The 27,463-nt window shown below is 32.8% G+C and overlaps 1 protein-coding gene across 1 annotated transcript in view; it reads left to right on the forward strand.

Annotated features, from left to right (window-relative positions):
* DST (dystonin) overlaps positions 1–27,463 on the forward strand; it is a 575,913-nt gene that overhangs the window by 302,413 nt on the left and 246,037 nt on the right. Inside the window, 1 exon segment of the mRNA XM_031964703.1 lies at positions 23,153–23,319. Coding sequence (XP_031820563.1) covers positions 23,153–23,319 — 167 coding nt within the window.

The following is a 27,463-nucleotide window of genomic DNA, read 5'->3' on the forward strand; positions in this document are numbered from 1 at the left end:
TGGCAAAGGCAGAATTTGAATTTTGCTCTTTGTACTCCCATGTTACCAGTATAATATGAGACTATTTGTTTTAATAAATAATTTTCTATTTCTGTTTTCTAGATAATGTGTACTTCTGTATGGGTACAATCCTAATTCAGTAGCAAAAGTAATCTTTTATTTATCAACAGTTTCTAGATGTCTAAGAAGTAATTGAGGGTAAAGATAATTGATGTAATTAATTGCAATAATTAAAAAAAAGATCATTGCTTCTTTATTTTTCCAGAAGAAATCCTGATATGATAAGAAAACTTTTGTTTATGCATGCAAATGTTTCACTCATGCAATATGCATATGTGTATGTACATGTATGCATTTATATATACACACATATAGTATCCACATGTATCTGTACATAAATACATATGAACAAGAATTGCAAAGGATGAGAAAACATGGATGAGTTGCACTCCAAATTAGTGGAGGGAGTGCTGACATTGTTAAGATCATAGATCATTGATGTGGCAAAGAAATTTTACATTTGTTTTGGCTGGAACTTGTTTAATTTAATTGGATTACATGCATTAAGTAAGTTTATCTATGGAAGGTTAATCATGGAAGAACCAAAAAGACCTTGATGTGAATTTGAATTGTCTATAAGAACAGTTGCTATGCACTTGACAAGTGTGTGTTATGGGAAGTCTCCTACATATTTCAGTGTCTGTAATTATAAGAATTAAGAATTTTCCTCCCCTTCTTCCATATTAGCCAATATTAAAAAATTCATCCATAATATTAATAATAACTGATATTTATAGAATTTCTTAAGGTTTTCAAAATGTTTTACATATATTTAAAATTCATAACATCTTTATAGGTGGTACAGTGGATAGAACACTGAACCTGAATTCAGGAAGACCTGAGTGAAAATTTGATCTCAGATTGTGTGGTCCTGGGCGCAAGCCACTTAACCTCCACTTCAGTTTTCTCAACTGTAAAATAGCAATAAAATAGTACCTACCTGACAAGATTGTTGTAAGGATCTAAAATAACATTTGCAAAATGCTTACTGCAGTGCTTGACACAGAGTAAGCCCTTGTTTTCACTTTGGTTTCTCCCTTATGTGATTTAAGTTACAGGTGTTCTTATTTTATAAATGAGGAAACTAAGGCCCAGTGATGCTAAGTGTCTGGCCCATTTTTGTACAACTAATAAATATTGGATTTGGTTTTTTAATCCAGTCTTCCTTTCTATAGACAATCTTGTATATCAAGATATATTTATAATGGAACACTAATATTTTGGTGAAATATCTCATCTTGAAGTGAAATGGAATGTTTCAGGGAATTGTGGTTAATATTATTATTATTTTTATTTTTTGAATAGAATATGCTGGGATTTATGAATAATTATAACATTTGTAATATTCCCTTAATGGGATTTGACCACTTATTTAATACTACTGATACCAAAAAAAAGCATTGGTTTTGTAAAGGTAAAAATCTTTTATATATTAGGTATGACATCTTTGTCTTATTTGTTTGGTTCATATATAAATCTGTTTAACAAACATGTAGCTCTGGAAAGGCATAATCTGCTTTTACCTCTGTAATGTAAATTTAATTCCATAGAGCATCATATGATTGTACATATGGAGCTATGTAGAACTTGAAGCTCAGAGAATCTATATGACTTGATATCACACAGGTAATAAGTGGCAAAACTCAATTTTGAACTCTTTGACCACATCCAAGACATTCTCCTCATTGCACCACAGTTAATATTACTAATTGCCTAGTCACTAATCATTTGTCATTCAACAAGTTTTTTTCTCCATGTGTGCCTTTAGGTTTTTTTTTTCCTTATCATTATAGGAGGCTTAGCATTTTATTTTACTGAATTTTTTAAATAATAGCTTTTTATTTTCAAAATATATGTAAAGATAGTTTTCAGCACTTACCCTTGCAAAACCTGGTGTCCCAATTTTTTCTCCCTTTCTTTTCCTCACCCCCACCGTTAGACAGCAATCAATCCAATATATGTTAAACATGATTACACTGAATTTTTAAAGGAAATTTAAAAACTGTTGATTTCTTTACTGGAATGGAAGAACATCACAGCAAATGTGCCTATTCTGTATCTGTATTTTTGGATTCTTTTAGTACTATAAAAACGGAATATGTGCACCTAAATTTTATTTGTATTATACTTAAGCAACTTTTAGATATCAAGGAATAAAGTAGGTAACTATTATGGAAAGAACATAAGGCTTGTTTGGAGGAAACCTAGATTTGAATCTGGAAGTGATAATGCCCAGCTGTGTGACTAAAGTCACAAAACCTTAGTTTTCCTCATTTGTAAAATGTGGGACTTAAGGTTGTTGTAAAGATGCTTTTAATTCTAAAGGAGTTTATAAATGTATGCTTTTATAGTTATTTTTTGAGTATTTTTTCATGAAAAAAATAGAAGGATATTATAGAAGTTAAAGTGGAAAGGGATTTAAGAGAAGATCTAGTTATATATTAAAGATGAAGCTATATATTAAAGTTGAAGAAATAAAACCTGCATTTGAAAGGCACATTGCTAAATCATTCCTAGCTGGTATCTGTTTTGTTATTTGCTCTCAAGTTTGTAGAGCTGGTTAATAGTTTCAAAGGTTGTTAGAAACTCTGACAGTGTGTGCACATTATGTCAAGTAGCAAAGAAAACTGAAAGTTAAGATATAAGGCTCTCGGGATACCGTCAAATTTTGTATTTACTGGGAAAGCTCCTCATTATTACATTTTGACAGTGAGAAGTAATGTTTGGATAAGAGGATTGGTGGCCAGAAATAAGCCACAGTGTCTAATCAGACACAGGGGCCTGCCTGGGCAGTATGCCATGACATTTCTTGTGAGTGTATTGCTCATAAGCAAAATGGCCTCATGCTGAAGAGGATGGACATGAAGTCTGTGAGGAATTAGAATTCAAAGAGGAGTTTCAAACTCTCTGGAAACGGATATCAGGGTGTAGAAGATTTGGAAATGAGTGAATCTGTGGAACTCTGATTGTCTGCAAATCAAATGGGGAATATCTGTGGATGTGTAAGAGCAGAGAAAGAAGAACAGTATTTAAATCCTGCCAGGGCTCCCTTGAATCCTGAAAAATACTCCCCTGGAAGAAAATACTTCAGAAGGAAACCGAAGAAGCAAGTTGTAGGAGAAACTGATTCAGGGCCAGCTTATGAAAATGAAGGAAAAAAGAAGAGGAATATTCACGTTTCAGAAAATGAAGAGATTTTTCTCAGTGGACTGGTATTGGAGAAACCCTCTGTACCGAAAGTTACACTGGATAGTGACATTCTGAGAATAACTACAGAAGTTTCAGTTGACAGCACTGAGCAGAAACCTTTGCTCTGTGTGGCAAATAGGGACTTTTTCAAGGTGAAAACTTTTCCAGCTAAATCTAGTGAAACAGAAGAAGTAAGTAATCTGAAAGAAAGCAGTTTAGAGAAAGACAGTACTCCATATTGTGCAAAGAAGAAACACTCAGATGATGTCAGCACAAGAGAATTAACATTCCAGAGGAAAACTGATGTTTTTTATTTTCAAAAAGCAGCCAGTCTGAACTCTCTTTACAATCTAGAAAGACCTTCTGAAGAAAGTCAAAATCTATCAGGTCATTTTTGCAATGTCAAAGAATCACAAAGCTTGGAAAGATTAATTCCTCAGGCAACAGACAATCCTCATTTTGAAAAAAAGAGGTGTTATTCTTCTTGCACCAATTTATCCTTTGCTTCCAGGGGCACAGAACTTGCTATTCTTTCCACAGATGGAAATGAGGTAAGTAGGACTTGGTGTTTAATAATGGAAAATGTAAATACTAAGGTCCATGTTTGGTTTGGATTCTACAGTTTTCATCTTTCAGTTTTGGGAATTTTTCTTAAAAATGCACCAACAACCCACCAGCTTTAAGCCATTAAAACTCTTACCATCAACCACTGATGATCACAACAACAATAACAATATCAGCAATTGACATTTGCTTTAGATGGGTTGCTTTTATAGAACAACTATTTAAGAATATAAATTGTAAAACAGTTGCAGATTTTTATTGCTTAGTGGGAATTTTCCTTGGGAGCTTCTGACATTGATAAAATCTTAGGTATGGACTAACTCATTTATACAGTGCTTCAATGTTTGCAAAAAGCTTTATATGTACTATTTTATTTGATCCTCACAAAGACACACTGAGATGATATTACAAATATAAGTGTTATTATCCCCATTTTACAAACAAAGTTTACAGGAAAGGAAACTGGGCCTCATACTTGGTCATGGTCATACTAGCTGAAGTCAGTCAGAAGTGGGATTATATTTGGGGTCTTTTAACTCCAAGTCCAAGTACATTCTTTATTATGCAATACAGTCATTCTTTTAAAAGGGATTTTAAAAAGTGTTTTTTCCCTTTAAATAAGAGAGAGAGAGATTTCTTTTTATTCCTCTGGTTCATATTACTTAGAGCTATTTATGTAAGCATACTTGTGTTGCAGGTGTTAAAAAATTCTTTTCTCAAATGAGATGATGAATGGTTAAGTGCTTTGCAAATATAAGAACACAACATAATACCAATAGCTAGTATCATTATGTATCATTATCTCTTCCTTATCATGTAAGATGAAAATCAGTTAGAAATAGTCCTTGAAAAAATTGGTGCTCTAGTTAGGAAGATTTTGGCCCAGTTCTTGCCTCAGATATTTGACTGTATGACCCTGATTAAGTCACCTAACTTTTTAGTGCTTTCTGTTTTTAAATTTATTATTTTATTTTCCTCCACTTACATGTAAAAACAAATTTTAACATTCATTTTTAAAACTTTGAATTCAAAATTCTTCCTTCTTCCCTGCTCCCTCCACATTATGAAGGCCAGGAATTCAATATAGATTAAACATGTATAGCCATGAAAAATATTTCTATATTAGTCATATTGTGAAAGAAAACATAGACAAAAACATTCAAGAATAATTAAAAAAAAAAAAAAAAAAAGATGCTTCAATCTGTTTTTTTTTTCCCCCTGGGGATGAATGACATTTTTCATTATAAGCCCTTCAGAGTTATCTTGAGTCATTGTATTATTGGGAATAACTAATCTTATAATATTGCTGTTACTTTAAATATAGTATATTTCACTTTGCATCAGCTCATGTCTTTCCAGGTTTTTCTGAGAGCATCCTGCTCATCCTTTCTTATTTCCATTACAATCACATACCACAATTTGTTCAGCCATTGATGGACAGCCCCTTAATTTCTAATTTTTTGCTCCCATAAAAAAGCTGCTATAAATATTTTTGAACATATAAGTCCTTTTCCTCTTTTTTTTTTCCCTCTCTTAGGATACAGGCCTAGGAGTGGTATTGCTAGGTCAAAAGGTAGGCAGAGTTTTATAGCCCTTTGGGCATAATAACAAATTGCTCTACAGAATAATTGAGTCAGTCCACAACTCCACCCAAAGCTCATCAATATCTCATTTTCCTCACATTCCCTTCAACATTTGTCATTTTCCTTTTCTGTACCTCAGATTTATTGTAATTTACATTTCTCCTATCAATAGTGAGTTAGAGCATTTTTTTTTCATATGGGTGTAGATAATTTTGATTACTTCATCTAAAAACTGTTCATATCTTTTGATCATTTATCAATTGGAGAAAAGTGCTTATTTTTATAAATTAGATTCAGTTTTCTATGGACTGTGTTCTGCTTTTACCCATGTGCAACAGACCTTTCCTGCTGACCTTCTAAGTTGTCTTTGACTGGGAAATTATTTCACTTTATCCTTTTGTGTGTTCTTCTGCTCTAGGAATTATTTTATGGCATTATTTAAAGGTTTTTGGAGGGGCTTTGTGGAGAACTCTTCTCTGCCATCTTCCACCTCAGTGTTCTCTTTAGTTAGTTTTCTAAGACTACAGAATTATATTGTTAGAGGACTTACCTCACTAGGAAGTTTCTTTTACTAAATAAATCACTATTTAATCATGTTCTATGGAGTATTTCACAGGTAATCAAATAAGTACCTCTTTGTGATTCAGTAAAAGTAGTAACATGTAAGCTCATTTTTAGTAGTCTCACTGAAAACATCTTAGGTAGAGTTCTTGTCATAGGCAAAATGACAGGCAGTAATATGTACCTTATCCTTATTCCCATATGATTCTAATTTCTTCTGCTAGTTAAAATTTTTTTAACTGCCTTTTTGTTCCAAATGGTTTGAAAATCACAAGAATTTGGTATGACAAAATCTATTTAAATGAAAATATTATGTTTTAATTTACCAATGCTATGTCTTTGTTGTGGTGCTTGTGGGCCACAATTGGTTGATTTCTCAAGGAAGTTTTGAGGATTGTATTTGAACTCTGCTACAAATCCATGAAAAAGCTTTATTATTATCCCATTCTATTCATTTCTTCTTGAATGATTTATTAATTATAGTTCAGGTCAGTGAATAATAGTGACATCATTAATAGTTTTATGACAGAATGTGGCATATTTATTAAAGATATATACTGAAAGATTCCAAATTTTCATGCATTTTTCACATATATGCAAACATTTGCATGCTTGCTCCCAAGACATTGTGTTATCTTAATATATCCTATTTGGCTATTGTTTAGACAGAAATTTTTTATGGATCAGCCTAAAATAAAAATTAGTAGTGCCACATAATTTAAAGATCATAGCATTCTATTATTGACCTATGTCCAGTTGTTTACAAAATGACTCCATTTTAGTTTTAATTTTTGAAAAATGAAGGTGGTGATAATTAATTTGTCTTCCTAAACATTATAGTAGCCCAAATCTATGTATGTCTTCTGTCTTCTCTTGATAGGATGGAATTAGCAAGTCTTCATTATAGCTTTTAATTTTCATCTTTGAAAAACTTAATTTGATGAATATAAATAACAAATGTTATTCAAATTGAAACAGTCTGGAATTCTTGGAGAAGACAGAATTCATTCTTCATTGCTTAGGGAAGAGGTAATTTGCTCAGAGACAAATTGTGGATTTATTTGTGGCCTTGATGTGCACAGTCATTGCTTACATTAGCCAGTAGAATCTCTGGATAGAATAGCTGGTTCTAAAGTCCCACCATTTCCTGCCAGCATTATGTCATTCCATCTATTTACATTTTGTTGAAGTGAAGTGAGGAAGCTTATACAATCTATTTTTGTATTTTTCTAAAGCTGGCATAGAGGTCAGTGAAAAGAGAAACTTGATTCTACCTGCTTATGTCTGAAATTCTCTTTTGCCCTCAAATGCATCTTTAGTTTTGGCTTTTTTTTGGGATGAGGTGAAAACAAAATTTATTTTCTTTCATAAATGGAAATTCTTTACCTGTAGTTTTTTATGCTGCTGCATGAGTTACCCTGAATTTCTTTCTTCATTCTTATGTCTAGTCTTTTTTTTTTTTTTTTTTTTGTCTCTTTGTTTCTTTGTCTTTTCTTTTCTTTTCTTTTTTTTTTTTTAATACTAGATGACTTTTGGGTGATTCATCTATTCATGTCTGTAACTTATATGGAGAATTCCTGTGAAAATAATTTAAAAAAAACTGCCATCTGAATTGCTTTTAGTTATTTTTTTCTTTCCTTTTTCTGCTTATTTATCTGACCCTTTTAAAAAATTTCTTCATTCTTCATAACATACTTAATCATCGTTTCTCACCCTTTTCTTTTCTTCTTAAGCCTTATGCTTCATTGCATTATAAAATTACTATATCATGCCAACGACAACATCCCTGTCATGGAAATTTTTCTATTAGTCTTGAAGAAGCCTCCTCTTACTTACCATGTTCTCTCCCACTTCAAATCTAAGGGAAAGAAAAACAGTAAAAATGTAGGCGGTTCTTTTTGAGCTGTAAAACTTCATCAAAAAGAACAAATTGTAATTCATGCCTATATCTGTATTTTCTGTTTCCTGTCAAGTATATGTCACTATTTAAAGGGAAGAAGAAAGAAAGGTCATTAACTATTTTTATTTATTATGTATGTTTTTTAAACCTTGGGTACATTGAAGCACAAAATTTCAGAGTAAGATATTTAGTCTAAACCATACAAGGTCACATATCCACCAAGTAACTGTATTCCTTAAGGCTGTGCTTACATTTCTTTTTAGCAGAATAAATACTTTCTTCAAGTCAAGACAGTTTTCCTTGGACTCATGTCCATTTTGGTATAAATCTCTGACTTCCTGTCTACTTTTCAGCCAGCTCCCTGAACTTTGGTTCAGTTGAGGACAGATTTCTGGCCTTCTGCTCTTAATCATACTACTTTGTGTATCATCCTTTAGGATTATTTACATTGGTTCTCTTTGTTCATTTCACTTTACTCATATGATTACTTGACCATTGACCACTATACATTAATTAAGTTCATTTAGTTTTATCTTGATTAATTCATTTTTTCTAAATAACTTTTAAGATGTTTATGAAAAATTTAAGAAAAATGAGAAAAGAGAAATATATATATCAAAAAGACACAGGTAGAAAGATACACACCTACATATATAAATGTACATGTAAGTATGAGGTATGGATCAAATCCAGCCTCATAAGAAATGAGAGAGACAAAGGGAAATGTAATTAATGATATTAAAAGAGGCTTAAATCTTGGTTTATCTCCTTTACATACTGGAGGACCATGACTATGTGACTAGCATTTTCTTTCCCAATAGTAGATTGGGTGCCTCTCCCCTCCCCATGTGAAATTGTTTTCTTAAATTCTGTTCATTCTTCCTTAGCAGAATATATGTATATGTGTGCATGTGTGGGTGGGTTTTTAGAATGTTATTATTTTCTTTATATATATATTGTAGTTCTCTGTTAACCTGTAAACTTCATAAGGGCAGTTACCATATCAGATTAGACTAGGTGTTTGATTTTTGTAGAATTGAATTGTTGAGGAAATGCATGTAAATTCCTCACTTTCTAAATATCTGCTTCTCAATAACTCCTATGAGGTACAAATAATCCTGTCAAATTTTTTTTCTTGTCTCACAGAACCTAGTGGGATCAGTCTCTCTAGGTTTATAAAGTGATAACACTGAATGCTACGCAGTTGTGGCCATCCTGATATTAAAGCTTGGGTTTTAGAAAGTCATGCCAGCAGAGAAAGAAGCCCTCATATACTGAAAAAAGGCTTTACCAGCAGATATTTGTTAAGCGCTTGTTACATTCTAGGCAGAATGCTAAGAGCTAAGGAAATGCAAAGACAAAAGTTTAAACCTCCTGCCCTCCAGGACCTTACAGACTAACACAGAGAAAAAAATATACATTTATAGGCATATGCAAAATATATACAAGGTGAGTTTGGAGGCTGATGCCAGCAGCTGGATGGTTCAGGAAAGGTTTTATTTTGAAGGTAGCTCTTGAGTTAAGCCGTAGGGTCAAGTAACAGTTATAAGAGATGAAAGTGAGAAGGAGTATATTTTAGATGTAAGTCAGGGGTTTCCTAACTTTTTGTATTATGTACCCTTTTGACAACTTGGAGAAACCTCTTGACTCCTTCACAGAATAATATTTTTAAATGCATAAAATAAAACAAAGGATTACAAAGGAAACCTTTCCTATTATATTTCCTTTCCTATTCCTTTCCTATTATATTATTATAATTAGAGATTAGAACTCATGATATAAGGGAAAGAGACACTTGTTTTTCAGTCAGAGAATCTGGGTTTAAATCCTAACTCAGATGATGCTACTTGTATAGCCTTGGCTATGCCATTGCCTTGTGCCTTATTTTTCCTGTTTAATGGCGGGATTAGACTGGATGGCCTATGATATACTCTTTAGCTCTAGGTTATACTCTTGTGAAATGGGTGAAATATTATTGTTTGTGCTAGGGATATAGTGATTTAAAAATATCTTAATCTTTTCTCTCAAAGAGTTTCATTCTAGTAGAAGAGTTAACATACTTAAGTAATATTGATAAAAGATAGGTTCTGATAAAACAGAGAAAAGAGAACCAGACAAAATTTAAGAAAATCTGAGTAAATTCAGCTTACTTTTTCACAGGGCATCATGGAAAGCATTATAAAAGACAACCATGAACAGGACTTTTATAAAAAGAAAGATTTCAAAAAGCAGTGATACGGAAGGAATATGTTCCATATAGTGGCTTACAGAATTGCTTAGAGCCCAAAAAAGGAAGAATGAAACTAAATAGCTTAAATACTTAATTTGTCTAAAATTTAGAATGCTCAAAGGAAAGTAGTTTAACATAATGATGGGAAGCAAACTGAAGCTAAATTGTGAAAGTTTTGAATGCCAGATGAAAAATTTTATGGTTTTAGCAATAGAGAGTTAAGTAATTGTCAACCTGGTATTACATTTCTCTATATTAAAATTTTATCCTTCAGCTTTAATGATGTCAAACTATCACTTTTATGAAAATGACTCCCAAGTCTATTTATTTATCTAGCTATAGTCTCTATACTAAGAGTCAGTCCAACAATACTAATTGCCTTTAAATGTTTCAGTTTGGATGTCCAATAGATTTCCCAAACTCATTTGTCCAAATGGAACTTACCATCTTTACCTGAATGATTTGTTCTGTACAACAACAGTGAAAGACTTACATGGAAGAAGGAGTGGTATAAATAAAGCCTTGGAGGTGGGAAAGTATAAGGCATATTTGAGGAACTGTTTGCAAGAAACGTTGAGAAGGCAGTCTTCTATTTCTGTCTTTAATTTATCCTTGTTATATCTACCAAATCATTTATGATAAGCTCCCTATTCCTCTATTTGATTCTTATTAAGCAAAGTATATTCAGATTGTTGCATTTCCCTATTTTCTTCAAAAACAAGATTTCCTAATATATAGGCATTAGTGTAAGAGAAGTCAAGTATAATAGCTACTTGGCAGAGGGAATTTCTTCTCCTGAGAACTCCCTGTAGTTTATTTTTAATACACATTGCTTTATGAATTATATTGGGAGTAAAAAATGAGAGCAAAAGGGAAAGACCATGGGAAAGAGAAAATAAACAGAAAAAAGAAGCAAACATAGCATGTCCTTTTTTACATTCAATCTTCATAGTTCTTTTTCTGGATGCAGATGGCATTTTTTATTCAAAGTCTATTGGGATTGCTTTGGGTCACTGAACCACTGGAAAAAACCAGATCTTTTATAGTTATCGCACATTCTTGCTGTTATTGTGTACATTGTATTCCTGGTTCTGCTTGTCTTGCTCAGCATCAGTTCATGTAAATCTTTCCAGGCTTTTTCAGCTTGTTCATCATTTTTTTATAGAACAATAATAATCCATTATCTTCATGTATCATAACTTATTCAGCCATTCCCCAATGGATGGATATCTACTCATTTTCCAATTCTTTGTTACCACAAAAAGACCTGCTACAAATATTTTTGCACATGTGGGTCCTTTTCCCTCCTTTATGATTTTCTTGGGATACAGACCCAGTAATGGCACTGCTGGGTCAAAGAGTATGCATAGTGTTAATAATCCTTTGGGCACAGTTCCAGATTGCTCTCCAGAATGGTTGGATCATTTCACAACTCCACCAACAATGCATTAGTGTCCCAGTTTTCCCACATTCCCTCTGACATTTATCATTATTTTTTACTATCATCTTAATCAATCTGAGAGGTGTGAGGTGGTACCTCAGAGTCAGTAAATTTTCATTTATCTAATCAATAATGACAAAGTATTTTTTCATATGATTATAGATAATTTTAATTTTATCATCTGAAAATTGTCTGTTCATATCCTTTGACTATTTATCAATTGGGAAATGACTTATCTTCTTATAAGTTTGACAGTTTTTTATATATTTTCTAAATGAGATTTTATCAGAAATACTGGTTGTGAAGATTTTTTCCAGCTTTGTACTTCCCTTTTAATTTTGTTTCTGTTGGTTTTGTTTGTGCAGAACCTTTTTTAATGTAATGTAATTTAATTTAATGTAATCAAAGTCGTCTACTTTACATTTCTTATATAAATTCTTCTCTTCTCCAAGATCTAATGGGTAAATTATCCCTTATTCTCCTAATTTGTTTTTGGTATCATCCTTTATTCCCAAATCATTTCTCATTTTGACATTATTTTGAAATGGGGTGTGATATGTAGGTCTATGCTGAGTTTCTGACATTATTTTCCAGTTTTCTTAGCAATTTTTATCAAATAGTGAATTCATATTTCTGAAGCTGGAATTTGGGGATTTATCAAATACCAGATTATTATAGTCCTTGATTATTGTGTATATCTAATTTGTTCTACTGATCCACCATTCTACTTAGTACCAAGTGGTTTTAATGAACTGCTGCTTTATAATATAGTTTTAGGTTTGGTACTGGTAAGCCACTATTATTTATTTTGTTTTGTTTTGCTTTCATTAGTTTTCTTGATATTCTTAACCTTTTTTGTTTTTCCAGATGAATTTTGATATAATTTTTTCTAGTTCTATAAAATAATTTTTTTTCAGTTTGATTGGTATGGCACTGAACAAGTAGACCAAATTAGGCAGACAAAATTATCATTTTTATTATGTTAGCTTGGCCTATCCATGAGCGATTAATATTTTCCCAATTGTTTAGATCTGACTTTGTGTGTGAAGTGTTTTGTAATTGTGTTCTATAGCTCTTGGCTTTGTCTTAGCAGGTAAATACCCCAATATTTTATTTTGTCTACAGTTATTTTAAATGGCATTTCTCTTTCTATTTCTTGCTGATGGGCTTTGTCAGTAATATATAGAAGTGCTGATGATTTGTGTGTGTTTGTTTTACATTCTGAAACTTTGCTAAAATTGTTGTTTCCAGTAAATTTTTGGATGATTTTCTACAATTCTCTAAGGATACAATTCATTGTATCATCTGCAAATTCTAATTCCTTTAATTTCTTTTTCTTTTCTTATTGCTAAAATCAACATTTTTAGTACAATGTTGAATAATAGTGGAGATAATGGGCATCTTTTTTTCACCTCTGATTTTATTAGGAATGTGTTCAGTTTCTCTCCATTACAAATTATGCTTGCTGCTACTTATTATTTTACTACTTATTTTTTTAAGGAAATCTCCCTTTATCCCTATCCTTATAATGTTTTTAATAGGAATGGATGTTGTATTTTGTCAAAAGCTTTTTCTGCATGTATTGAAATTATCATATGCTTTCTGTTGGTAGGGTTGATCACAGTATCTCTCTCCTAAGGATCAGTAATAATGAATGCAAGGGGATGTAGTAAATGATTTCTTAGAGTTTCTCCTACTTCATGTTTCAGTGATACAGATCTATTAATTGAACAGCTTTACGTGTAACAATTTAACATTATTTTACTCTAAGTACTTTGTACCAGACTTAAGCAGAAGCTAATTCCATACTGCTTATGTCAACACATACAAGTGTTTCCAAGTGCTTTAAAAGAAAATGTTTGCTTCTGAACATAGTTTTCTCACAAATGTTTCAACCATTTTGGCAGAAACAAATATTTTGAAAATATTTTTAATGTTTGCATGGAAATTTGAAAATGTGAGAAAATGTTCAAAATCTTTTAATTGTAGACTCTTGGAGCATTTGAAAACTATTTTGAGTTACATATTTGCAGGCTACAAAGTCAAATCAAGAATTATTAAAGAATGTCTTGGTATTTCCTAAAAACTTTGTTAGGCTATATATACAGAAAGGCAAAAAAAAAGCATCAGGTCTCAAAGATCTCATTATGTTAGGGAAGACAGATGCAAACAGTGGTGTGTACCTTTGAAATATGTACAATATCAATTGGAGGTAATCTCAGAGAGAAGGAACTAGCATTGAGAGAGACCAGGAAAGATCTTTTGAACAAGATGAGATTTAAGCTGAGCTTAAAGGACACCTGGAAGCCAGGAGGTAAATATGATGAGAGAGCATTTTAGGCATGGAAAACAGAAATGGAGCATTGTATGATAGGAACAGCTTTAAAGAAGTGACCCTGGATTATAGAGTTTGTAAAGAAGAATAAAGTATAAGACGTTTTATCCAAGGAAAGGTAGGAAGGGTCTAGCTTCAGAAGGATTTTAAATGCCAGATAGAAGATTTTTTATTTGATCCTGAGAGTAATAGAGTCATTGGAGTTGGTGGAATGCTTTAGGAAGATTGCTTTGTCAGTTGTGTTGGAGGATGGGTTGGAGTGAGACTTGAGGTAGAGAGACTAATAAGAAGCCTATTTTAGTAGTCTAGGTGTAAATTGATAAGCCATATTAGAAGTGAGAAGGGAGCATATAATAGAGATGTTGGTTGTGAAGGTATGTAATATTCTTCTCTAAAATATAATGTTCTCTGGAAGCCAGTTTCTTGGGGGGTGGGTGGGGGCTTCTGGAGGCAGCCAGTAATCACCACAAGTACAACCAGGGATTAAGGTCCAAATCCTTTATTGATTCCTTCAAAGTCTTATCTCTTTTCTCTGGGGCATTAAATCAATGCCAAACTAGATTTAGCTACTGTCTTCTCAATCCCACTTAGTACCTTTTTTCAAGTTCTGGCCCAAAACATCTCCTTGTAGGATCAGATCAATCATACTGAATCATGCTAAATTAGATAATTATTTTCTCTGTCAATTCCACTATCTTAGTACCATGTAAGAATCCTAACAAAGGTAGACAACTTGGCAAGAAATTGAAATGTAAGAGTGAGGAGTCCTAAGGTGGAAACCTGGAGGTTGAGAGAATGGTGGTCCATTGACAGTAATTGGGAAAAGGGAAGGGTTTAGGGGAAAAGAAAATGAGTGTAGTTTTGAACATGTTGATTTTATGATACCTGTGGAATATCAAATTTGAGATGTATAATAGTCAATAGGAAATGAGGGACTGGAGTCAGGAGAAAGGTTAGGACTGGACAGGTCTAAGAGTTAATTTTATAAAAATGATAATTGAGTATATGAAAACTACTGTGATCAATAAGGGAGCTAAGCTAATATAGAAGGAGAAGAGACAGAAGCCCAGGATCAAATCTTGGGAGGGATATCTATATTTAATGGGAGTGAACTAAAAGAAAATTCAGTAAAGGAGATTGAGAGGTGTGGGCAGAAGGAAAACTGAGAGCAATTAATCAAAGACTAGATAGGAGATGGTATTAAGGAGAGGACAGAAATCAATATTATCAGATGTTTCAGAGTGTTTAGGAAGGCTAGAATTGAGAAAAGGCCTTAAATTGGTAATTTTGGAGGGAGAAATTTCGAAAAGCAATGTAGGTATGGATTGTAGATCCATCATCAAGAAGTTCAACAATGAAAAGGAGAAGGGTTTTGTTTTGTTTTGCATTTTTTTCCCTTTGAGGATGGAAGAGACATGGCTTCCTTTGTAGATAAGGGCAAAGGTTTATGAGATATTAAAAATTAGTGAGAGAGTTAGGATGATGGGGCAATTTGTTGGATAAAATGGAACGGAATGGGATCACTTGTATATGAAAAGAAGTTTGCCTTTGGCAAAGAGAAGGGCTAATCCTTATTGTGAGACAGGGGTGAAGAAAGAGATTATAGGGAAGACATTTATGTAATTTGACATGTGAAGGAGGGAAGAAGAAGGAAATCCTGGTAGCTAATCTCAGTTAAGTTCAATTTAGTATGAGATAAGATTTTTAGTTGACAGGATTGGGAGGAAAGGGTGGGATTTTCTAGGCATGTAAGAGCTATATGTCAGTGGATATAAAAGTTAATTGATTTAGAGAAATATAAAAGGACTGCCTTGCTGCTCTGAGGACCCAGTTGAGATAATATTACATAAATTTGTACTGCACATAGCATAGTTTTATTTTTTTCCCCCAACCGTCAGTAGAGTGAATAGTGCATTTTATTCAAGGATAGGGCATCGCAAGTTATTATTAGTAATAAAATAGGGGTTAAGAATCTCATTTAAAGATAGTATACAATTGAATTGATTCATTAAGAGGTCAAGATAGGTAAGGGAAGATAATATAGCCAGTGCAGGAGGGATGGTAGAATTGAAAAAAAAAAAAAAAAGAATTATCTGAACTAATTAATCCTGGTTAATCCTCAATAAGTATTTATTAAATGTCTACTTTGTACCTGGGATTGTGCCAAATGCAGGGCATAAAAAGGAAAAAAAAAGTAAAAGTCTAATGAAGGAAGCAATAAAAACATAAATCAATAAATATAAGATAGATATAAAGATATTAGCTTCTGGGGATATCAGGAAAAGATTCCTATAGGAGGTGGCACATTATCTGAATCTGGACTGAGAATCAAGGCACTATGATTTTAGGCCAGCTATTCTAAAAATCAACAATTATTCAGTTCTCCTTTACTGTGCTTTTTTTTTTTAACCCAAATTGTATTGTTTCTCTCTCTTTTTTTTTTTTTTTAACCCAAATTGTATTGTTTCTTTCTTTTTTACCCAAATTGTATTCTCCCTTTGCAATATTATACATAATAGACTAAATTATTTGGAACTTGAGAAAACTTAATAATTTGAAAAAGTAAACTCATATTATTTTTCTTCAGTATTGTCCCAAAGAGTTTACCTTTTTTTCTTCTTTTTCCTCACTATTTCCTATTTTCCTTTTTCTTACCTCTCATAGAAATATATATGTATACACACATATAACATATATATAATATGTCATGTATATTTTGAAAATGAATAAAGTACTAGCAAGTGTCAATGTTGGGGATTTTTGTGGTTTTGTGTACTCTTAGTAGATACCATAGCCATGACAACAGCTGTAAAAATAGGGTATTACAGTTGCCCAGTTGTCTGGTAACATTGACTTTTGTTCAGAGGACATTTACAGCTCCAGCTGACTGGGAGAGGCTGTGGCAATTCAGTTTCAGGAAATGGATCAATGTTACTGTGAATCAGAATCATTTATTATGAGTTATAATATATGGAGGCTAGTCTTTATTCTCAAAAGTCATTTGTTAGCTTTAAAAATACATATTTAAAAGTGTTTGTTGAAAATTATAGGAATTGTAAAAAAAAAAAAAAATTCAGATGGAATTTAGCTTCGCCTTATCATACCAGGTTCTTAACAAAGAATCTATGGCTGGGAACCTTTTTCCTACAGCCTGGTTATTTAGTCAAGAAGGAAAACAGAAAACAGTGAAACTGTGACTGTGCTGAAATATATAAAGCCAAGGGAAGCCTGAGGATCATCCTTTCAGAGCAAATTAAAAAACAAAGCAAAGTAAACTCTTTTTACCCCAAATGTTTGTGATCATTTCCACATTCAGAGGTTTTAGAATTGTTAAGGTGGTTAATACAGTCATAGAAATAAGCTTTTGAATACTAATTAAGTGAGTATAAAAACAGCAAGTGAAAGTATGCTCAGTCAGGCAAGTAAATAGGTATGGGACTAACTCAGTAGGGTCAAGGTCACTAGCCTCATGCACTGAAAAGATTGGAACGAGAAGTTTTGTGATTCCAGGAGTTAAGAAAGAAGACTTTCTTCTTGTACTGGTGTTTATAATGATTTTCAGCTGTTTTTGGAACTGTGGTTTAAATTGTTAAATACTGCTTGCCCAACCCTAGCAGAAATATTAGAACCAAACAGGATGTAGCTCTTTTTAAGCCTAATTGCTGATCCCCAAGCGTCATTAAGTGTGGGTTTCCATGCTACCAGATCTTTTTCTTCCTCTCTTTTTCCCATCTTTCTTGCCTTCCTTGCTCCATTCTCTCTGTCTTTCTCATCTATCTCCTGTTCCCTCCCTCCCTTGCTCCTTTCCTTCCTTCTTTCCTAACTTTTTTTCTTCTTTCCATCTCTGTTTTTCTCCCTCCTTTCCAAAGTTGTTGTATCTCCCCCCCCCCCCCTTTCTTTCCTCCCATGGTTTTGGAACAAGTCATCCTAACTTTGATGAACCTTTTCCATCAATGTCTCATTCTAGCAGTGGAGAATTCATTTAGTCAGTCATTTTTCTTCTGGCCCACACTCTCCCAGGGTTATCAAATATAGAAAAAAAGCTTGTGGTGTATAGTATATTTTGGCAAGAGGCAACATAGGGATAAAGTGTAATATACTATTAATTTTTTTTCCTCTTAAGTGTTTCAATGTATATCCATTTTATTTCTATTACTCATGGGGAAGAAATGGAACAAATAGGTGAAACATGTAATATATGTTCATTTGCAAAGTACACAACTAGTTATAGCGAACATGACTTAGAAGCTTCTAAATACTTTATTGGCTCATATAGAGGGCACAATATAGTTATATTTAAAAATCTAATCATTATTGAAATTTATAATTAGCCACCTACATGACATGTAATTCAAGAAATCTAAGTTTGATGATTTCCTCTCAAAAAGGTCAAACTTCCTGATCATAAATTATATTTCTTATAGAAGTAATGAATTTGATATTTGTATTTAGCAACTTTTCCCCCCACATGGCTATAAGCAATTTACTTAAATTCATTATACAAGAAACATATGAACTTGACCAAAAAAGGCAACATCAACATACAGATGAATATAATGTCTCTGATGATTACTTTTAGTTAAGAGGAATCTTTGGTATCAACAATAGCTATAATTTAGATTTTCTTGTTTACAATTCTTTTAAATGAAATTTCTCTATCTCTTCCTATTGGTTTGTTGTTGTAATATATAGAAATGCTGATGATAATTTAGATGATTTTCTGAGGAGGAAATATTTTTCACAATAAATCATCTTAGTGGAAAAGGCTCCTGATTGAGAAACAAATCTAGATTTGAATACCAGCTCTGACCTTATCTTATTAGCTGTGTGACCATAAGGAAGTCATTTCTCTCTAGTCTGAATTTTTTTTCATCTGTAAAATAAGAAGAGTTGGAATAGATAGCTTCTAAGATTCCTTCCTGTTTTAACAGCTTATGAGTCATATTCAATAAAAATGTGGCATGCTAAACTTGAATCTGTGAAGTGAGTTGGAGATTAACACATCTTCCTGCTATTTTGCTTTGATTGATACTGTGATTACATATTTGTGAAAGCATAATATATAGTTAATGATATTGATTTATTTTGGTTTAATTGAAATTTACTATTCAAAACAAGTTAATAAGAAAAAAGATAGTGAGATTCTATGATTTTGGAAAGTAAATTAAAACTGATCAGGAAAATGGTTTTGATTATATTTTTTTCATTTCCTAAGAAGCAGATAGAAAGCTAGAAGGTTATATGCTGTGATGTGGGAGCCACCTGCCAGTGGCTGCTGGAGATTTAACTCAGACCTGTAGAATGGATCTCTTCATGTGAGAGTATGATGATGATACAAGGGACTGAGAGGCAGTTGATGTTCTCCGACCTCTCCACTGGGAGGCAGTTGCATTGTCTGACCTTTCCTCTTCCCTCTGCCTCCAATGTATTTCATTCCCAGCCCATAAGTAACACCTGTGTCAGTAAAGGTTGTTTTGCAACTCCTTCAGATGTTCACAGCTGTGGAGGCTTGCGGAGAATTGACCTGCCCCCTTCACTTAGGCATTATCCTTAACAGTTATATACCCTTTTGTAGTGAAATCTATGAAAAATTAGGGCTTAAAGAAGGAGTGAGAATGAAATATGTAACACACATGTTACAGTGAAAATTGTTAGACTTGAATCTGACTTACGTGACATTTGCCTACTGCATGACACTAGAGAACTCACTTAACTTCCTCTGATATCCAGGGTCCTTTTCCCATAATGTGGGATCTATATTGCTCTAATTTCATCATGGGCTTTTATGATATTTTATAAAAAGTTCTCTTAAAATGAATTATCATTAAGTGTTCCATAAGTAAGCTGCCTTTGCAAATCTTGGTGGACCCTAAAGTTTATAAGGGGCTTTAAGAACAGCCTTCAAGTCACAGTTGTGGGACTGTATTTGTAGTTACTTTGCCTATTGATGATTTGCAGTAAAGAATTATTTATTAGTTATTAAACTTTTGGCAACATTATAGATTTTTCATGGCCTTATAATTTATACTGCCATTAACTGAACTTACTAAACTTTGATGTGGTCAATGAATATGTGCTGAAAATTAGTTATTTAACTTATTGAAACTTAATTACTCATATGAATGGAATATAGGGACAATAGAAAGCCATCTTTAGCAATATAGTAGGGCAGGTTACTCCATGAAGGACTTGTATTTTTTTTTTTTGCCTGTATAATGTCAAATATCATTCAAATAAAGAGCTGAGTTAATGTTTTTGTTTTGTTTTGTTTTGTTTTGTTTTTTATTGTGCAGTTATGCAAGGATAAATGGGTCTTTTTTCATCCCTGCCAGAATTTATACTTAGAGGCTTAACAATGCCATCCCTAATCAGGTTTATGAAAAATATTTTGATAATTTTTATGAAAGAGATTTTTTTTAGTATTATTTTGAAATTTTCCCTTTTTTCAGTTTATTCTGATTTCTGTCCTTTGTATAAATGTCCTATAACTTTTAAACTCTTATACATATAAATATATCTTTTATACATTAATCCCATATATATTACATCTCTTATACGTAGTAGGAGAAATTCTCATGTGTTTTTCTTTTCCTGGGTGTGCCTGTGACTAAACTCCTAGGTAGAATTTTCCCTTTTGTTTCCCTTCTCTGGCATCATATAGTCATTACTTTAATAGAAGAAGGATGCAGTTTGTGCTAATGGTAGTAATTCCATTTTGAATATGTAGTGTTTGAGATACTATGGGAGCTCCAAATGGATTATGTCAAATAAGCAGTTGGTAATGTGGGAATGGGTGAAACCAAGGAGGCTAGCTGTTTAGATTCACAAATCTATGCATTAGAAATATTAATTGAACCCATGGGCACTTATCATTTCCCCAATAGGGATGGTATATCTCTCTAGAGAGAGAGAGGGAGAGGAGGAGAGAGAGATAGAGGGAGAGAAAATAATTGAGGATAGAACCTTGGGAGATCTCAGAGTTAGGGACAGAAATATAGATGTTCATCTAGCAAAGGAGACTGAAAGGAGTATAGTCACATAAATAGGAAAAGGAGAACAGTGTCAAAAAAAAAAAATAAGGAAAGAGAGAATGGTTAGGAAGAGGAATGGTCAACAGAATTAAAAGCTTCTGAGATGTCCAAAAAGATAAAAGCTGAGAAAAAGTCATTGAACTTTTAGCATTTGAAATTGTTGATACCTTTAAAGCAAGTAATCAGGTTAAGGTTGGAAATCAGCTTGAAAGGATTAAGTGAATAGAAGTTGAAAAGATGTAAACTATAGATAATTTTTTTTTTGAGTTTTTCATGTGAAAGGGGAATATGACCTGAAGTTTATTTAGCCATGAGGGTAAGCTGGATGTATTTGTAGGAAGCATAAAAAAACCTAAAGTGAATGGAGATAGGCTAAGAGATAAGTCTCTAGGATAGACCAGAGGAGATGAATCCAAGGCTACAATTAAGGGATTTGGCTTAGATTGACTTAGATCTAAAGCCTCCCCCCCCCCCCAAAAAAAAAAAGAAAAGGACAAAAAAAAGTGAACTTTTTATCAGAGGGAAGAATAAAAAGATTGCTGTGTGAGAGCAAGAACACATTTTTATGATTTCCTTTAATTGGCATTGGACAGAATATATTCATATTCATAAAAGTAAGGAAGGTAAATTGAAGGGATATCTAGAATTGAGATTTGGCAAGACAGAAGCAGCAGTGGGCTGCTTAGGGCTTTGCCCTAATGGGGCAAAAGATTCAAGGGCAAATGACAAAGTATATAGTTGAATTATTTATCTATAGGGGAAGGATTGCAAAGGAAAGAAAATGGAGTAGGAATAAAAGACTAGCAGAGCAATGGAAGATGGATGGGTGGGGAGTGATGTAAATTAAAATTATTATAATATCAAGAGGCAACTTTGACATAGTGGATATAATTTTAAAATCAGAACTCAAGTTTAAAAATACCCTTAAAAATAGAAAAGTATTATTATATTTCTGGACAATTATTTTTTCCATAAAGGGAGAAAAATATATACATATCAAATTGTCTAAATAATAACTTCCATTTATATACTATTTTAAGATTTCTGTAGTCTATACATAATATATTAATCTAATTCCATGACAAAGAGTTAAATACATTCTTAAAAACACAATGTCATGTTGTCATTTTGCGAAGCATACAGATCTTGGATAGAGAAGCTCTTAATGTGTTTTATGCTGAGTATAATTAGAAGGGTAATAATGGTGTATGAAGTGTATTCTGTAGTATTTCATTATCATCAGGATCTCTAAGATTTCATCAATTGCTTTAGTGCATCTGCCTTGGAGTCTGAGCTATCCACATCACTGGATCCACAATAAATGGATCCAATATAAATAAAGATCCAAAAATAAAGATCATCCTCTTTAGGGAAATGCCAGGGTTTTATCCTATCTTAATAGGTTGAGCAAGGGCTTTTCGTGTATTCTGCTTCCAGACTGAATACCTAGCTGACCTTCTCTTTTCTTATTTCTTCATGAACTCTCTTATCCTGTGGGTCCTTACTGATTGCTTGGCTTTCTACTTTCCATACTTTCTTGACTTCTGGATTTTATGTACTTACTAGAACAACTAATATTTCCTTTCCATGATTGGCTCAAAATTCTGCCTTTAAGATAGAGAGCTTTGAGATACAGTGCTATACATGGCCCAGCATGATGCAAGGGCTTGGGGAACAATCATTTCATGAGTGCTAATCACAGCTTCATTACAAATTTAGGTGACCCCAATCAAGTTACTCAGTTACTTAGTACCTTTATCAGTAAATCAGAGATGGCTTTTGTCAAAGGAATATTGTTTGGGACAAGTAAATCATAATGTGAAGTACCTGTGTATTGTATTACAACGGAAAAGAAGTTTTAACAGTTAAGTGAATGGAAGTATAATGTGACAGTAAAATCAGCTGCTAACAGTATTAGTTTACCATTTTAAGAAAGGTCTTTCTGTATTTCCTATTACCTCATGAAAAGCCTAAAGATATTTCAAGCCTATTTTGTTTGTAATATAATTACATTCTTTCTTTGATTCTTATTGGATTAAAATCTCTCAATTTTGTAGTATTTGGTCCCACAGAGGTTGTTGCTTTTTTTTGCTACTCATAAATGAAGGTTTAAAAACATTTAAGATTCAATTTTGTTTCATTAGCTAAATAAAAAATTTTGCATTAGAAAATTTGTAAAGTAAAAAGAAGACACCTTAGTACTTTTTATCCTCATATATGCAAATGTTAATGCAATATTTCCCCTGTTTATGTTTTAGATATCTGATATCCATGTTACTGGAGAGTCAGAAGATATGTCTGCTAAAGAGAGATTGCTATTATGGACACAGCAGACAACTGAAGGCTATGCTGGAATTCGTTGTGAAAATTTCACTACTTGCTGGAGAGATGGAAAATTATTTAATGCCATCATTCATAAATACAGGTATGAAACAATTGTGGGGTTTTTTTTCCAGCTACATCAATAGAAGACATTTGTCTGACTTTAATTTCTTTTTGTCAGAAAAGTGAATCAAGAAAGTAATAGAGCCAGTGAGGCTCTTCTTTTTAACTCAAATCTGAGCACATGTCCCAAGGTCAATGTCCCAAGATTATAGACTTAGATCTGGAATTTACTTTAGTGTATAGGGAATCCAACCATTTCATTTTACATTTGAAGAGACTGAGGCTTAGAGATGATAAGAGAGTCACATAGGACTTTAACTGAAATTATTTGATTCTTAACTCAGTACTTATCCCTTATCACTTTATACTCTTTCATGATTGTGAAGTTGTCTTAGACACTCACACTAAGTTTTCCACTTTTACTCTTCATAGAGGAATATCTTGAATTTTGTTTTTCTAAGAAGAGTTATATTTAAAAACTGCTTTTCATCTCACTGTCAATTGTAATCATCTTTTATCATCATTCTCTTTTCTAAAAGTTTACAAAGATAAACTTGTAATGTAAAAATTTCATTCCATATTTAAATTTGTATAAGTATTGGCAAAGTTTCAGTATTTCATTCTTTCTAGAATCAGTTTCCTGTAAACATGTTGCAGAGGTAAGAATTTGGAGACTGGTAGGCAACTGGGTAACTGAACCCTCCTTCACCCCAAAGAGTAGTCCTCTTAGTTTCTTGGTTATTGGAAGTAGTCACCTTCTTTATCCTAAACCATCAGGCAATAAACCTGACCATGTTTTTGTACCTGGTTCCTTATCTTGTTTTCAATAAGCCCTCCCCAGACTTCAAGCTTCCTGTCCTGAAGTGGCAGCTATACTTTATCTTACTGTAATTGACAATGGCTTTTTAATTCCCAGGCTTGACTTTAAGCAGTCTGCTCTGAATTGGTTTAAGATTAGGAAAATCCCCAGCCATATTGTAGCATCTGGTTTCCTATTTTTTAGGAAAAGGTCCTCCCTCCCCTAATCCTAGCCTGGTATTTAGGCTCCCTTCTCTCTGCAATGAATGAAGCCAAATGAGGTTCATTGAAAAGAATTGTGGAAAGACTATTTTGGGGAATTTATGACCATTCAATCTTTCTCCCTCCCCCCAGAAATGAAAATAACAAGGATATTTTGGTTTACAAAGCTAATGCAAGAAGTGTAATGTACTGGAAACATCCTGCCTGACCCTACCTCTGTAATGCCTTCCCTAGGCTTCAGTTTTCAAACTATTAGGGAGCTGGTTAAATGGCTTCTAAGATTTCTTTTAGCCCTAGATATATGACTTTATGTTTTTCCTTTGCTGCTCCCAGGATGCTCCTAACATAATGACCTTTTTTATACTTTGTATCTCCCCTGGCTTGTTGTAAAAAATGAAAAAAACTAACTATACCTTGGGATCATTTCAGGGGACACTTTTCCTTGGCTCTGTGCTGGCTCTCCCCATGTTTATAATTAGAAATAACTTAACATATATAGAGTATTAAGAAACCATTCTCCTCTACCAATAAGGAAAAACATAGTACTCTACATGCACATAGATATTCACATACACATACATATAATACTGAGAAATGAAACATGTAAGCGATTTATCCCAGGCCACTGAATCGAACTATGGTAGTTTCTGTATCATAGCTTTTTGGTAGTTCAGTGGATTATTTGTTTTAACATAATTCTTTTTATTGAGTAAATGCCATTTTCTAATCTAAAACATAATAGTGCCTATTGTGTACCTAGAACCTAGTGGGAAGATAAAAATACATAGTTTACATAAAACACTGTATGTTCCCACAAGGAACTTGCGAGTCTAATAGGGAATGACAATATCAACATAGAGAGCTATAGAACAAAGTAATACATGAGATAGAAGGTTTTTCTCTAAGTTAATGTGCATCCTGGATGATTTACAGTAAATGCATTACAGCTTTATTAGCTACTGAAAACTTCTTTGAGTCTACTTTTCTGAATTTATATTCAAACAGTTTACAGAATGAGACATATTCCTAAAATACATGGAATCTAATCTATCAGGTAATTAACTATTAATTGTACAAGGGAAAAAAAGGCAAGTAGTAGTTATAAGCAACTAAATAAAGAAGAAAAATCTATTAATCTTGTTTCCATTACTTCCTGCTATTTATCTTATTTCTTTCTCACCATTCCTCAAATTAAATAACAGCGATAACAATTGAATTTTTCTTGGTCAGAACAATTCAGAAATTCATACTCAGTAACCAGAGAGCATCTCAACCACAACTGTGCCCCTTATGGGTGAGTGGAAGTATGACACCATCAGAAAGATGTTTTGTGATCGGTGTTCTTTCCTTAGGAAATAAAAAGCTCTTTATCCTTTGATTTGGATTATGTTACACAAAAGGATTTATTTCATACTGCACATTTAGAGTATGCTCAGTTCACTTCTTTGAAGTTTCTTTTAGCTAGAAGCAAAGTGCTTAGAAGAAAATTATTCCTTCAGAATTTTTCAGAACAACAATCCTTGGGCATTGTCTCTTCATAGTCATTGTAAAGATATAATAGCATGAATAACTTTGCTCCCAAATACCATAATTGATAGTTACATGGGGGAGGAGGGAAAGTGGGATAGAGTATTAAGTCTGCATTTTCAGGCTCCCCCATCCCCAACTTAGGGCTAAATTCTTTGCCCAACTTTAATGTTTCAGCTGCTGTTGTTTTTGAGGGAGTTTTTCTGAGGGTAGGAAGAAAGAGTTTGAATCCTTTTTGAATGTTGTTTGTTTGGGGCTTTATCATTAATAGGATACAAAAGTGTGCTCTTGAAATAATCTTTCAGCTTTAGTTTTGAATTTTCTCTGTGTTCCATATTGGCTTTCATTTTCTTTGTTAAGAGTTCACAGTAAAACTACAGTGGGTCAAGTTTTACATGTTTTAGAGACTTAAAGAGCTACTTTTCCTTTAGTTTACATTGCTGATTTTTCCTCATGAATTAAAACTTTATATACTCAGTAAATATATTTTCAGTTCTTTTCTTCTAGTATTGAGTTCTAATTATATTCAGCTGTTTTCACTGATTTGTAGAGGTATATTTATGTTAAAAACAAAAAAAGAGAGTTGCCTTCTTTTTTCCTTATAGAAATTACTGCTACTATTAAAAATAATAACATTTGGAGGGACTGTGTTAAGCTCTTCACAAATATTATTTCATTTGATCCTCACAATTGCCCTGGGAAGTAGGTACTATTATTATCTTCTTTTTATAATTGAGAAAACTAAAGTATACATTAAATGACTTGCCTATTTGAACTTGAATCTTCTGACTATAGACATGATTTTCAAGTTACTGCATCACCTAGTTAATTCCTATTATATGAATAGTTGAATGTATAAAGAGAGGGTTACATGTACATGGGAAAATTAATCTATACTTTTTTTCAATGATGATGTGTTTTCCTAAGAAAAAAGACAGTGAGAATATTATGAATGACCGAAGTTACCAAAAGTGAACTGATGATTTATCTTTTGTATATCCAGATTGAAATTTTTTTCTTTGTCAGTTAAGTGGAATGTAAATGGTCTTTGTTTTATTTTTTGCTTGGAAGTTATGCTTTTTTCATTTGGGGCCATGTGATCAGTATGCCAAGGGGATGTATGTTTTCTGCTAATAGTTTATATTTGCACTTATGCAAATATACAAGTAATTTCTTAGATTATCTTTTGTTTCTGTTGTTACAAATAGAAAAGAAAATATTTGCCATACATTAGCATACTCAAGCCAGTATCTGAAGCCTTTTAAAAGTGAATTTGTAATACTGACCTTTAATTCCCTGTTTTCTTTGGTCCAAATATAATGATACTTTTCTCTGAAAGTCACCCTTAGGGATTTTGAAATAATCTGAAATGGCTTCTATCATAATACATTGTTTTATTTTAAAATATGTATTTTTCTCAAAGTGCCTAGGTCTTATGATACACATCACTATGAAAATAGATTGTTGTTATGATTCTGTTTTAATCTTTTGATCTAAGATTTTACCAGGATGTACATAGTTCTCCCATCATCATGATTTGCAACATTGATATGTCTCCTCATAAGATGCATTCTAGAACTCTAAGATAAATCCTTCTTATAAATTCTCCATAGATAATATATCCGATAAGATCAGGA

The sequence above is a fragment of the Sarcophilus harrisii genome, chromosome 4 (assembly GCF_902635505.1).
Source record: "Sarcophilus harrisii chromosome 4, mSarHar1.11, whole genome shotgun sequence".
In the NCBI taxonomy this organism is placed as follows: Eukaryota; Metazoa; Chordata; class Mammalia; order Dasyuromorphia; family Dasyuridae; genus Sarcophilus; species Sarcophilus harrisii.